Consider the following 12,768-nt stretch of genomic DNA (forward strand, 5'->3'; position numbering starts at 1 on the left):
AAATATAAAAGCATAAATACAAAGGAACAGCATTCAGGTAAATACATTGTCTTTACAAGATACCCCCATTTTTTGATATAATGGGTTCTTAGATCAACTGCATTAGCTATAAATTTAGCAGTTGGAAAGAACTGCATCACCATTTTAATCATGAGCAAAAGGCCATTTCTATAGTTTCCTACTTTAGAAAATACCAAAAAAGAGCTGCTTGTCATACATCAAGGAGACTAAACAAAGAAATGTATTTAATAGTTGTATCTGCACTATGACAAAGCAACATTTAAGAAACAGTTGACTGTTTCCATTTCATCTATAACTGTTTAGATAGGCATTGAGCACAGAATGGAAAAAGTGATAAAAAGATTGGCATCAGAAAATGGAGAAAATTGTATTTTAACTGTTTCTTAAAGCAAAACCCCTTTTTTTGCAAATAAATAAATAAAATAAAATGCTGTGGTAGAAGCACACCTGTTATATATTTTAAAGAATTCACAGGAACTACTTCAAATACACAAAATGGCCACTTCACCAAGCATCGAATGCCAAACCTGAACATAGAGATACTTTAATGACATGCATGAATTAGAGTAGAAAGCAAAGTCAACTGAAAAGAAAGATATATAGGAAAAAGGAGAAGCTGAAGTAAAAGACTCTTCCTACCTGAGACAAGTGAGACTGTGTCTTTCTCCCATGAGACAACAGTGATGTAGGCCTCCACAGAGGAGGGGATAATGCACTTGAAGACCGCTACATTGCCTCTCATGGCTTTCTGGTCCTCCACACGGACTGTATATGGTTCCCGTAAAACTAAAGCAGAAAACGGGAAGGAAGCCAAGTTACACAAATAGATAAAGAGTACAGAAGATGCATAATCTGACCTAACAAATTACAAACAAAACACACATTGTGTCCACTGTGGACTGAATGAAAAGAAAAAGAATCAAAGTAAGATCCTTTTCTTTTTCCAAAGCCTTCCAGGCAAATTTGTCCAAGTCAAAAACTAACAATGAAATCATATTCCACTATAATACTCTTCTAATGGACCTTACAACATTAAAAACATTCAAGGTGAAGAAAAATTGACAGATGAATTAAGATGGAACCACAGTAAAATTGAATGTACTGTTGTTGTTGTTGTTTTAAAAAAGTGTTTGGCAGTTTTTTTATCATAAAAGTAGAACTTTGAAAAATGGTGTGATCAATTAACCACTAAAATATTCAATTTTTTCCTCACATAGTTATTTAGGGGTCCATTTTATTCACTTTAATGCTTTTTGCTTCATGAGCAACTTCTTTTAGAGTTTGTGGGTTGGACTTGATACTTAATTGATGACACATTTAGTTTTATTTTTTAATTCACCAAAGGAATTCTATGATGTTCTGGAAAATCCTGACTAAATGCCTAGAAACAGTAATAGAATGGTGCTACTCAGGGACTGACATTAATTTTTGAAATGGATATGGAGAATTGGTGGTCAAACTCTGAAAAATATCAGGCAAAACATATTGTTTATTAGGCGAACTGTATGAGCTTAGTGAATCTATGTTGAACACATCAGTTCCTTACTTCCTTGAAAGGCATAAGATACCCATATACAGATAGTTCCAACTTGTTCAAGTAAATTATGCCACTCTGTTCAAACATCATATCCCCAATCTTATATGGTAATGATGAAGATTAACAAAATTTGACATCTGAATCCTTATAAAACAATATAGACTACCCATATTTTATTACTAAAGCAAGGCTGTTAAATGGGTATCAGATTGTAACATAGTTGTCCCCATAGATTTGTTTTAGTGAGTAGGAACAGATGAAGCAAAAGAGAAAGCTGTTAACAAAATTGAAACTGTGATAATTATTATTGTGGAAACTCATCCACAGACCCCAGCATAAACATATTACTGGCATATTGGGACTCTGAATACTTTCAATACACATAAAGCTAACCAGTTTTGTATAATTTCCTATTTGATTATTAAATATTATTTAGATCTGGAAATAAATACAGAAGTGACTTATTATTCCATCTATAAACAGAAGGAAAATATGTAACCCTGTACCATTTTAGAATGCAGATGGAAAATATATGCGCTAAAAACAGTGTTGCATATCTCCTGACCTTTTGTTTAGATTTTCATTTTTTATATATTTTATACCTACCATTTCTCTTTGTATTCTCATTTTTATATCTTTATATCTTTTTATACTAATAACTTTTTTAACTTTTAACTTTATCTATTATATTTGTATGCTTCTTCCTAATGACTGCACCCATCCTTTATGACCACAATAAAAATTGATCTGCTACATATCTGCTGCATAGCAACTAATCTGTTTGATTCAGTAATGCAGTCCCTATTAATATAATAATAATAATAAAGTAATGTAGTATCATAAGAGTTGCAATTCCTTAATTTTTGAAAATTCGGATTAACTCAGATATTTTTATGGCTCATTTTTTCTCCTATCCTTTTATCTATTAAATGGATTTAAATTCCATCAAATGAAGTTCCTATTCAATAATTTAAAGTATTTAAATAATGCCATGTAGTAGATAACACTATAATTATTATATAACCTTCTGAATCATTAAAAACAGTTAAAATAGATAATATTAGATGCATAGCTGCTTCACTTCTTTCTTGCTATTGTATAGCTGGTATAGTTGGTTCAAAGAAGATACAGCAGAACCCAAACAAAACAATTAGTTCATGTACCCCAGCTTTCCAGAATTTGCATATAAAATACTTTAGTAGTAATGATAGCTACTTCCTTAGATAATATATGAGCTATCTTTAATTAATTACTTAGTAAAGTTATTATTAAGATCCCCATCGTGATTATTGCTAAGTCCACCAACTATGCTAATAGCCTAAACACATGCACATGTGTACTAGTTTCTTTGCATAGGATAGAATTAACAGTGAGGCAATGCATCAGGAGAACGTCAAAAACACCTTCCCAGTTCCGTTTCATATAAATAATGAATTTCTGTGCTCTCTCAGTGTTATTCTTTTCAGGTTCTGATTTGGTACTTTTCTCTCTATCTTCTAAATCCTTCTTTAAAACTCATATCAATTTTTTTCTGAAAGTATCCTGTTTTGTTTAATCAGTTCTTCAACTCCCATCTAACTTCTCCTACTTAATCCACAATACTGCTGAACAACTCCTGATCCCATTTCCAAATTTCTATGTGAGTGATCCCTCTTAGATATTTTTCAACAAGAATTGATCCATTTCTTTAGGCTGTAATGTTGTCTACTATAAATTTCTGGTGCTGAACTTCAGCTCCTATAATCCAAACATTCTATCTAGTTGTTGTAAGAGTCAAATACACCTGAAAGTCACTAATTTCAAATCATGCTGTAATTCAGGCCTTTGAAAAACTTTTAGCAACAATATTTGAAAACTTACCGGCCTTAATGTGAACATCCTGACTTCTGATTTTCCCTGAAGGATTTTCAGCTGTGCAATAGTAAGTGTTATCATGGATTAAGTTATTAAAGCTTGAAGGAGGGAAAGGGAAAATTTGGAGAGTGCCATTAGGGTGGACGTGGCGGATCCCTGGGACATCGTAGATCTCCTCGCCCGTTGCTAGGTACCATCTGAGCGTCACAGGGGGGATTCCTGCTGCTGGACAGGGTACCAATGTCCCCGTGGTGCTAGCAAACACTACCTCTTGCAAAGATGCATTGACAAAATATAAGCTGGCATGTAGATCTTCACCAAAAACTGCAAGATAGAAATAGAAATTCAAAAAATTACCATTATGATCATCATGTCTTTTTTTTAGTACCAAAACTTTATATTATAAACTTTATTTTTATTTTTATTTATTTATCATATATAAGAACCACAAAGGGACTCTAGGCAACAACAAAATCAATGGAAGTACAACAAAATCAATGGAAGTAAAGTAGAGATTTATTTGGGGGGATTACAAACTGCAAATAAATCATGATATCTAGTAAAATAGTTTACAGAAGATTATGCATTTTCTTGTTCAAATTCCTTGGCAAAACACTAAAAATTAATTTAATTAATTCAGAAATTATTAAAAATTCCAAATCAGAGAAGCAAAGTATAGGATAAACAGAGACAGTAACATCTTTGTTGGATAAAGCAAATTTTATTTCTATTGCAGGAGTTTTATTAAAATATTATAAAAAGTATAATTAAAATTTTATTTTAAAAAAATCTAACAGTATAATTCTTACCAAAGTATTTCTGCTGAAATTTGTCAAATTTTTTAACTTACTTATGCTTCACCATTTGGATTATTTAATAATTCTGGCAAAACTACTCAAAAACTTCTTCTCGATATACTGGGTTCAGAACTCTGGATAGAGGGTAAACTCTGCCACCATTCCCTGCTAGAACTTCCACCCAAGCTTTTCCTTATGCTCATCACTTCTTCATGTGGTTTTATGCTGCAACATCTACTATTGATACTTTTCTTTCTGGCCAATAGCTATTCATCTTCCTTCCTATTTACAATATCCATTAAACATTCAAAATGTACAGAGCACCCTCCCATTCTGAAAGAATGACATTTTTAAATGACCACATTTAGGTAATGCATGCCAACATTCTTCATCACATGACACACACACCCCTTCACCCCCCATGCACTGGAGAGAGCTTGAAGATAAGCATTCTTTGTCGGGGTTCTTCCTTGTGGAATTTAGGAATGAGAGCAGTTTCCCCCTTCTCAATATTTTAGATATCATTAAAGACCTAATTGTTCATAATGCTCTGCGGGAAGAAGAGCTTAAGAGAAATATTAGTATATTACCCAAATGAATGATAGCTGCTCAAATAGTATTACTGTATTCTATTTTTGCACTCTTATTATTCATATATACTCCTACTGGTTATTCTATTGTGCAATGTGATGTTTGTTGTTATTACGGACTTCTAAGCCACTTAGATTTATCTGAGTGAAAAGGTGTAGAACTAACAGTATAATCATCATCACTACCACCACCACCATCATCATCTGTAAGTTGAGATTCTCACATGTGATGACTAATAACATCAGGACATGAAATTCATGAAATTCTGCTAGGTTTTCATTAGCTGCACCAGAACTTTGCTTAATTTGTCAGAGAAAGAAAGATACTGTTCCCATCTCCACTATGAGTCACACTTAGCTTCCACCTGTCGTTTCAAGTATTTTAATTATTGATTAAATTCATATGTCACCATCTCACTATCCAAAGTGACTCTATACCAGCACAAGGGATTCTACCAAGAACTCAAGCTTCCACTAGTGCTTCTCTCAGTGCAGCTATCAAGCCTCCCCATATCTTCTGTGCGAAGGTGATAACAGGTTTGCTGCAATTTTTACATTTCTTGTTCAAATATTTTAGTCCTGTTGTTTTATCATATATTGCAAATGTCATCTGAAAATCATTTCTAAAAGAGTGTTTGGAATGTCAAAAACTATTTCTAAAAGTTGCCTCGAAGTAGGACATATTGCAGCAGGTATGAATTCGTTTTAAATATGGCATCCTTTAGTTCACTTTAGCCCACTTAGCCAGTCAATTGTTTCCTTTGTCTTGTTTTCATTTCTCTCCATCCTGTATGTTGTATAGACAACAACCATCATTGTGAATTTAGTCAGTGTCAACTGATTTTCTTCCATAATGCATAATTATCAAGAACCCTTAAGGCTGCCATTTTGAGGAAAAGAAGCCTGCATCTGTAGAAAAATGTACTTGATCCCTCATTGTGAATACTATAACCATGTGGACCAGTAAACTTGTATACACAGCATCTTGTGAGCCCCTTTCTGGTAAGCCTAATGGAGCAGGTCTCAGCCGGAGGGCCTCCAGCTGTTGCAACAGCAACTACAAGAATTCCCAGAAGCTACAGTCCCAACACATCCCAATGACTGCAAGTTTGGAAAGACTAGACAATTTTCCTCTACCACTTCATGTAGAACACTTGCAAACTACAGTTCTTGCCTTGGGGCAGCAAGATTGGTTGCACATTTTAAATTTCCAGTTTAAGCCAGAAATAAACATCTTCTCTTTTATTTTTGGGTAAAACTTTTTAATCTAATATCAAATCAGTTTTACTATAAATGTACAATGCCTGTGTATGTGTTTTTACATTGATATATAGACATACTCATTCATTCATGTATTTTAGGCAGGCACCCAATCTGCCAATTTAAGGTCATTTTAATTTAAATGTTTGGTCAAAATTTAAATTCATATTGTTAAGCATACTTTTTAAAAAATGAAAAGGTAATGTTTATTACTTTTTAATCTTTTCAATTTTATTCTCTTTTTGTATGTATAGTTGTAATTCTCCTTTTGCATGATTTAGTTCTTTACGAAATTTCATTAAAAGGCTAATATATATATTAGTATATATCTATATACTAATATATTTATTTTATACTTATAACACTCTATGTTCATATTCATGTTCAGCAACACACACACACACACACTGTATATATCTCCCCTTCTCACCCTTATGGGTGGACTATGTCTTCCTCAATCTCAGGTCCTCTATCAGAGGCCTCTGAGTTTGAGGATTCTGTGCAGTATCTTAGTGGTTCAGAGAGCTGCACTCTTTTGACAGAGAACTCTGACATTGTTCCTGTGATCTGTTGGAGCCACTCTTCCAACTTACAAGTCACTCTTATCACCACTGGGACCACTTTGGCCTTTACTTTCCACTTCCTCTTCTATTCCTCCTTCAGGTCCTTTTACTTCTTCAGTTCCTCATAGTCTTTCTTCCTAAGATTGCTATAACTTGTAGATAGATAGATAGATAGATAGATAGATAGATAGATAGATAGATAGATAGATAGATAGAAGATAGATAGATAGATATCACACCACTGTGTTCTGGTGTTTCACTACTACCACAATGACTAGTTGATTGGCTGGCATCTGTCTATGTAGTCATGGAAATCTCACATCATCTTAGCCCTCTTATTTTCCACTCCTTCTGTGGGATCTGTCATCTAGACTTAGGAGGTCTAGATATGTTCTGTATAGATATTTCTATACACAGTGCCAGCTGCTTGGTTGTGCAATTGAGTGAATCCTGCCTGCATCATGAGTGGCTGGATAGTGTAGTGGTTAGAGCACTGTCTTTGATATAATAATTCCCTTCTTATCCTTATGGATGGTTTCTGTCTCCACCCCACCCCCCCTTCTATACATATATAAACGTTTTCAATTTAGGGAGGTAGTCTGTGCTACTTGAACAAAACACAAAGAAAGTTTAATTTTCTCAAGTGTTAATTTTAAATATGAAATATAAGAGGGCTTCCTGCTGATAATTTCAGACTTGCTTATGTTCTATTCCCTATTTCCCATAGTTTGTGTCTGCTATGCTTTTATTGTATTGAGCTAAAGATGCATAGAAGTTTTTTTAAGTCAATCAAAATAAAATGATTGAACTACAGAACTATTCTAAAGAGTTCATAAATCAATTGTCAAATTAACAGTAGATCATTTAAATTACAAAAGCTGTTAGAAAGCTATTAAAAAGGCATAAGGGAATAGGAGTTTGCTTGCATGCATTAGAACAGCTGTACTGTATATACAGCTTGGAGGCAAACCCCAAGAAAGCCTGAGGAAAGCCTGAGGAATATGGAAAAGTAGATGGAACTCAAAAAAAGTCTTCAACAGAATTTATAAAATTATTTATTGAACTTCTATGCCTCTTCAAAAAACACAACATTGAAATGCGTAGATTCCCTCTTTTGTAAGTAAGTTCAAAAGTGCAAAATATATACATAACAAAAAAGAGATAAACAGCAAAACGGCAACAGAGATAAATCAAATAATTTTAATTAATGCCCAAATTATAAAATGGAACAGTTTGCAACAGTTCTTCCTCTACGTTCAGCTGGAAAAGGTGCTTGGTTTGTCAGGGGCCGGGAGGTGGTGGGGAGGGCATGCTGTTCCAAAGAATGTAGGCAGCAATGAAAAGGCCCATGCTCATGAAACTGGCAATCCCCGATATGAATAGACTGGAAGAGAGCCCCTTCTATATGATCACAAAGGAAGGAATGATTGGGACAAGGTTGTGCTGAAGTTATCCAAATCCTGAATCATGAAAGGCTTTAAAAGAGACAACTAGCACCTTGAAATGAACCTGGAAACCAGCTTTCAAATGAGAGATGCAATTTTCAAACTGGAGATATTGCATTGGAAAGTCCTGAAATAACATAGCTGCTGAATTCTGGGCTTGCTAGGTGCAAGGAAATTCTAGGCTCAACTAGATAACCCAAGCCCTGTTGGATTATCATTTCAAAATTATTTCTTTACCTAAACTGAAAAACAGAATGACTATAGGTAATCAAAAAAAAAAAGCAATAAGAACAGCAATGACTTCTGATATCCTGTCAGGTTCCCCACTGATTTCCTTGTGGCAAGCTGATAGGGAGCATCAGAAAATTCCCTCCCCTTCCCCTTCCCTCAATGGGGTTGGCTTCCCCATTAACTTTGCTTATGGAAGCCAAATGGAAGGTTGCCAAATGTGATCATGTGACTTTGGGCCACTGCAGCCATCATAAATGCAAGTTGGCTACTAAATGTTGTTTCAGCATTGTCCTAACTTCCAACAGATTGCACATGCAGAAAGCGAAATCATATAGAAAGACCAGGCATGATATTGTATGTGATTTGATTTTCAAGCCCAGACATTCACATTCAATATGTAGAGAAAAGTACCAGATCAAGACAATACTAGTGATGGGAAAACTAGAGCTGTGCAAAGCATTTGAAAGACATACTTTCCAAACCAATTTCAACATTTCTACTGTGTCAATAAAACAGATAAGTGTGAATATATGTACATAGATAATCAGAAATAGCTTTTAAAACAGCTGTGCAAGACCTCTGGTAGATACAGCTGCTTTAATGTTTTAAAAAAAGGATGCTTTGTGAAACACCTCTTCCCATTGTTTTGCACAATCCCAAGGTCAAATAGTAAAAACCTTCTTGAAATAAAATAATAATAATAATCAGTACAGGAATAAGGCTAGGAATGGAGGTACAGATGGCTAAACAACTTTTTTTTTGTCTCTTTTACTCCCTCATGGTCTCATGAATGGGGCTGAAGTAAAGAGTAGGTACAAACTGAACAACAAATGATTGGAAAATAATTATTGTCTCCCTGACACATATTTTTTCCCTTCCAAAACCATATTTCCTCTCTCTGAAACAGTAGAGGGGTGAATTGATTTATTCACACATTATCTACCCCTATGCTTCCACTCCAAAGATGGCTTGAAAGATAGACCACTAGTTGTAATTATTATTTTTGGTCAAATAGGTTTTTGCAGTTGCAGTTATAGTACCAAATTATGGAGGTGGTAGGTAGTATTCCTGGAAGAGATGACAGAAGAATCAAGAGTTTATGCCAGCAGCATCATCCAAGGCAAGATATTTGTCTCATCTAAAGCAAGGGTGTCAAACTGGTGGCCCATGGGCCAGGTGCATCACACGCAGGCCATGCTCACCCTGGCTCCGCAAAGGCAAAAAAGTCATGATGTATATAAATAGAGTTTAACACCCGTGATCTAAAGCAAACTGGCACCTATATTGTGCAGCAATGATAGAGAAAGATGCTGGAAGTGGATGATTGCCTTAGTAACAACAGCAAAAGATATTATTTTGTAATGTATAGGACAAGGCAGACATAAGCCACTCTTGTATTTTATCTGGAAAACCATACCAATAAACAAAATAAAGTGACTGACAATACAGTGCCAAATGATAGGCTGCTCAGCTCGGATGTCACTCACGCCACAGAGGAAGAGTGACAATATTTTAAAATACTGATAGTTTTTATGATGTTGCTACATTAAAGACTTTAGGATGTCTAGTTTCTCAAGACTACAGTATGTGAAGAAAATCTGAAGTTACAAACACAGAATTACAATGGGAACATGGGAACTAAAATGGACTAGAATTAGACATTTTCAGATCACACTGTTTATTGCTTAGGATATGAAAAAGAAAGAACAAACGATTATAATCAGAAACACATAGCAAAGATAGAACATAACCAAATAATAAAATAAGATTTATTCAAATTTATGCTCAAGCCATTCCTGCAAAAGAAAAGAATTAAGATTAGCCATAGTTGGGGTTTGACTGTGAACTGAGGATTACAAGTCTCTCACATGCAAGTTCCATATCAAGCTAAAGCTAAAGCAGAAGAAGAAAGCCAACCCAGTTTCCACAATATGATCTTCAGCATATACCTATCAATTTCAAGGACAATATCAGCAATTGTTTTGAAATCCTGAATCTCATTGATAGAGAAACAGAGGAACTATGGAATGAAATCAAAGAATTTGTTAAGGATGAATGTGAAAAACACTGGCAAAGACAAAAACAGAAGAAAGCAAGTTTCTTATTGTTCTTACACAAAACCTATACAGTGAACAGGATGCCACTGGATCAGACATAATGAAACAGATGGTTCCAGATTGTCATAGGAATGAGACAAATTTATATACTCTCATTCTATTTGTTTCATATATATATGAATATATATTGAGAGACACTGAAAGAATGGTTTTAAAAAGAGGAAGAGGCTTATAGTAATAAAAGTCTGGAGGTACTGTGGAAAATAAGGCCACTGTCAAATATTAACAAAAACCAACTAATAAGTACAGCAACTATCCTTAAAAGTGATAATGAAGAAGTTGAAATGATGGATAACTTTTTGCCTTTGATCAACTATTGATAATAATGAAGCCAGCAATTAAGAAATGTGCTGCAAATTATCACTTAGATAGCATTCAGCAGGACAGTACTCAGATCTATCTATATCTAGAATTGTTCAGCAATGGTTTTCCTGTGATGCTCTATGGAAGAGAAAGTTGGACTTAGAGGAAGTATAAAATGATACTTAAGAGTTTTGAACTTTGCTATTGGAAAAGAAAAGAAACAAATGGACGATAAAACAAATCAATCTAGACACGAATGATTAGGCTCAAAAGACTAATTTTTTAATATATTATGTGAAGATCCAGCTCTCTCAAGAAATCTATAGTGCTGAGAAAGGTAAAAAGAAATACAACGATGATTAACACCAAAGTGAATGGACTCAATTAGGAGTGCACTTTTGGGGGACAGGTCATCTTGAAGAAGGAAACATATGAGATGAATTTAAACAAATCAGAAACTGTGGTATATATACCGGTAATATGCATATTTTCACTATCTTTTTGCATTGTCCAATTATAATTCAAATTATTCATAATCAAAATCAGTCAGTCATAAAAATATTATATGCACTGAGCCATGGATTTAATGGAAGACAAATGTTTTCAGCTGAGGTCAGAGCCGGTTATAATAAATCAGTTCATTTTGTTTCACATAAACATAAGAATACTTCAAAATAGAAATTAACATGTAATTATGAGAGTTGCATAATTTAAAAGAGAAAACCGATGGCATAATATGAATAAGAAAAATGCAGACCTAAAAGCAGTTGTGAATCTGTGAAAATTATTTAGTTTGCTAGACAAAGACCTCTCTATTCCTGATTCAGGAAAAATAAAGGTATTCAAACTACTACTTTGAAAGCAAAACTACTAGTTTGCTCTTTTGAATAACAAGTACAAGGAATGGCTAAGAAAATATTTGTTATAACCAAAAATCTCTTTAGAGAATAGGCTACTCAATTAAATCAATTGTTTATTATTATATTCTAGTTTTAATCTGTCCTAACAATTGACATTTATCTCTACTTGCTGAAAGTGCAATGTTTACATATTTTAAGGAAGGGGGAAAAAACTGCATAGAACATAATGAGTTCCTGTATCCCCATCAAACTTTTTTGGTTACTGAATTCCAAAGCCTGTCAAAAATGCACATCATATACAAACTGCAGTGATTGGGTTTATCCAACATATTAAGCCCAAACTAAACAAACTTCATTGGGATTTAGTGCAATATGTGAACTTATTGCCAAAATAAGTGTAGGTGACAGCACATGGAAAAAATCCTGAAGTAAATGAAGACATTAAAATGGCACTTAAATGAAAAACAAAATATACTTTCAATATTCCCATTATGTGGACTACTAAACATAATTGAGTCATAAATAAACATCAACTACTATATATTTCAACAACTAAATTTGAAATACCTGGCATAGGAGTATATAAATGTATTCTCTTCTCCTTGCAATTCATTGTACTTTCATAAGTAAATTCATTCATTTTGTTATTTATTATATTTACTATTTTACTAAAGCAAGAATTACCTGGAAGGCACTATGAAAGAAATATCTACCTACCTATTACTGGAATTCACATTTTTATGTAGAATTGTGTTGAATTTATAGAATTCCTACCATTTTTCTGTACCATCCATGAAAAGAAAGTTAACTGAAGCTCCTAAATTCTTAAAATGGTTACAGCAAGGTCCTTTAGGAGGACCAAGAAGAAAAGAGTATGTTGTGTGAATTCCTGATGGCTTCTTAAGAAGCTTCAATAATGCTTAAGGAACCAAATCTTCTTTATCATAGTTTCATATGAATTGGTGGAAGCTACCTTTTTATTTGGAATAGGGTTTTCACAGTATGACCTTGATCATATACCATTTCAAGAAGGACATCAAGAACCACTTTGAAGTCTTGAATCTCATTGACACCGAACCAGAAGAATTGTCATTAAAGATGAATGTGAAAACAGACTACCAGCACTACTTGACTTTGACTTTTTCTACAGCTACTGAAAGAATCTTTCTAGTATTCAGAATGATCATGAC

General features: G+C 34.0%; 1 protein-coding gene across 2 annotated transcripts in view; it reads right to left on the minus strand.

The window, feature by feature from the left end:
• Positions 1-12,768, minus strand: part of DSCAM (DS cell adhesion molecule) — a 394,390-nt gene that overhangs the window by 310,411 nt on the left and 71,211 nt on the right. For both annotated transcript variants that reach the window (XM_034423965.3, XM_060694094.2), the window contains exons 2-3: positions 3,419-3,736; positions 661-807 (exon numbers count right to left, since the gene is read on the minus strand). In XM_034423965.3, coding sequence (XP_034279856.1) covers positions 661-807; positions 3,419-3,736 — 465 coding nt within the window. The remainder of the gene's footprint in view (positions 1-660; positions 808-3,418; positions 3,737-12,768) is intronic.

This window comes from Pantherophis guttatus, chromosome 5 (genome assembly GCF_059756535.1).
Source record: "Pantherophis guttatus breed Tessera chromosome 5, ASM5975653v1, whole genome shotgun sequence".
Lineage (NCBI taxonomy): Eukaryota > Metazoa > Chordata > Lepidosauria > Squamata > Colubridae > Pantherophis > Pantherophis guttatus.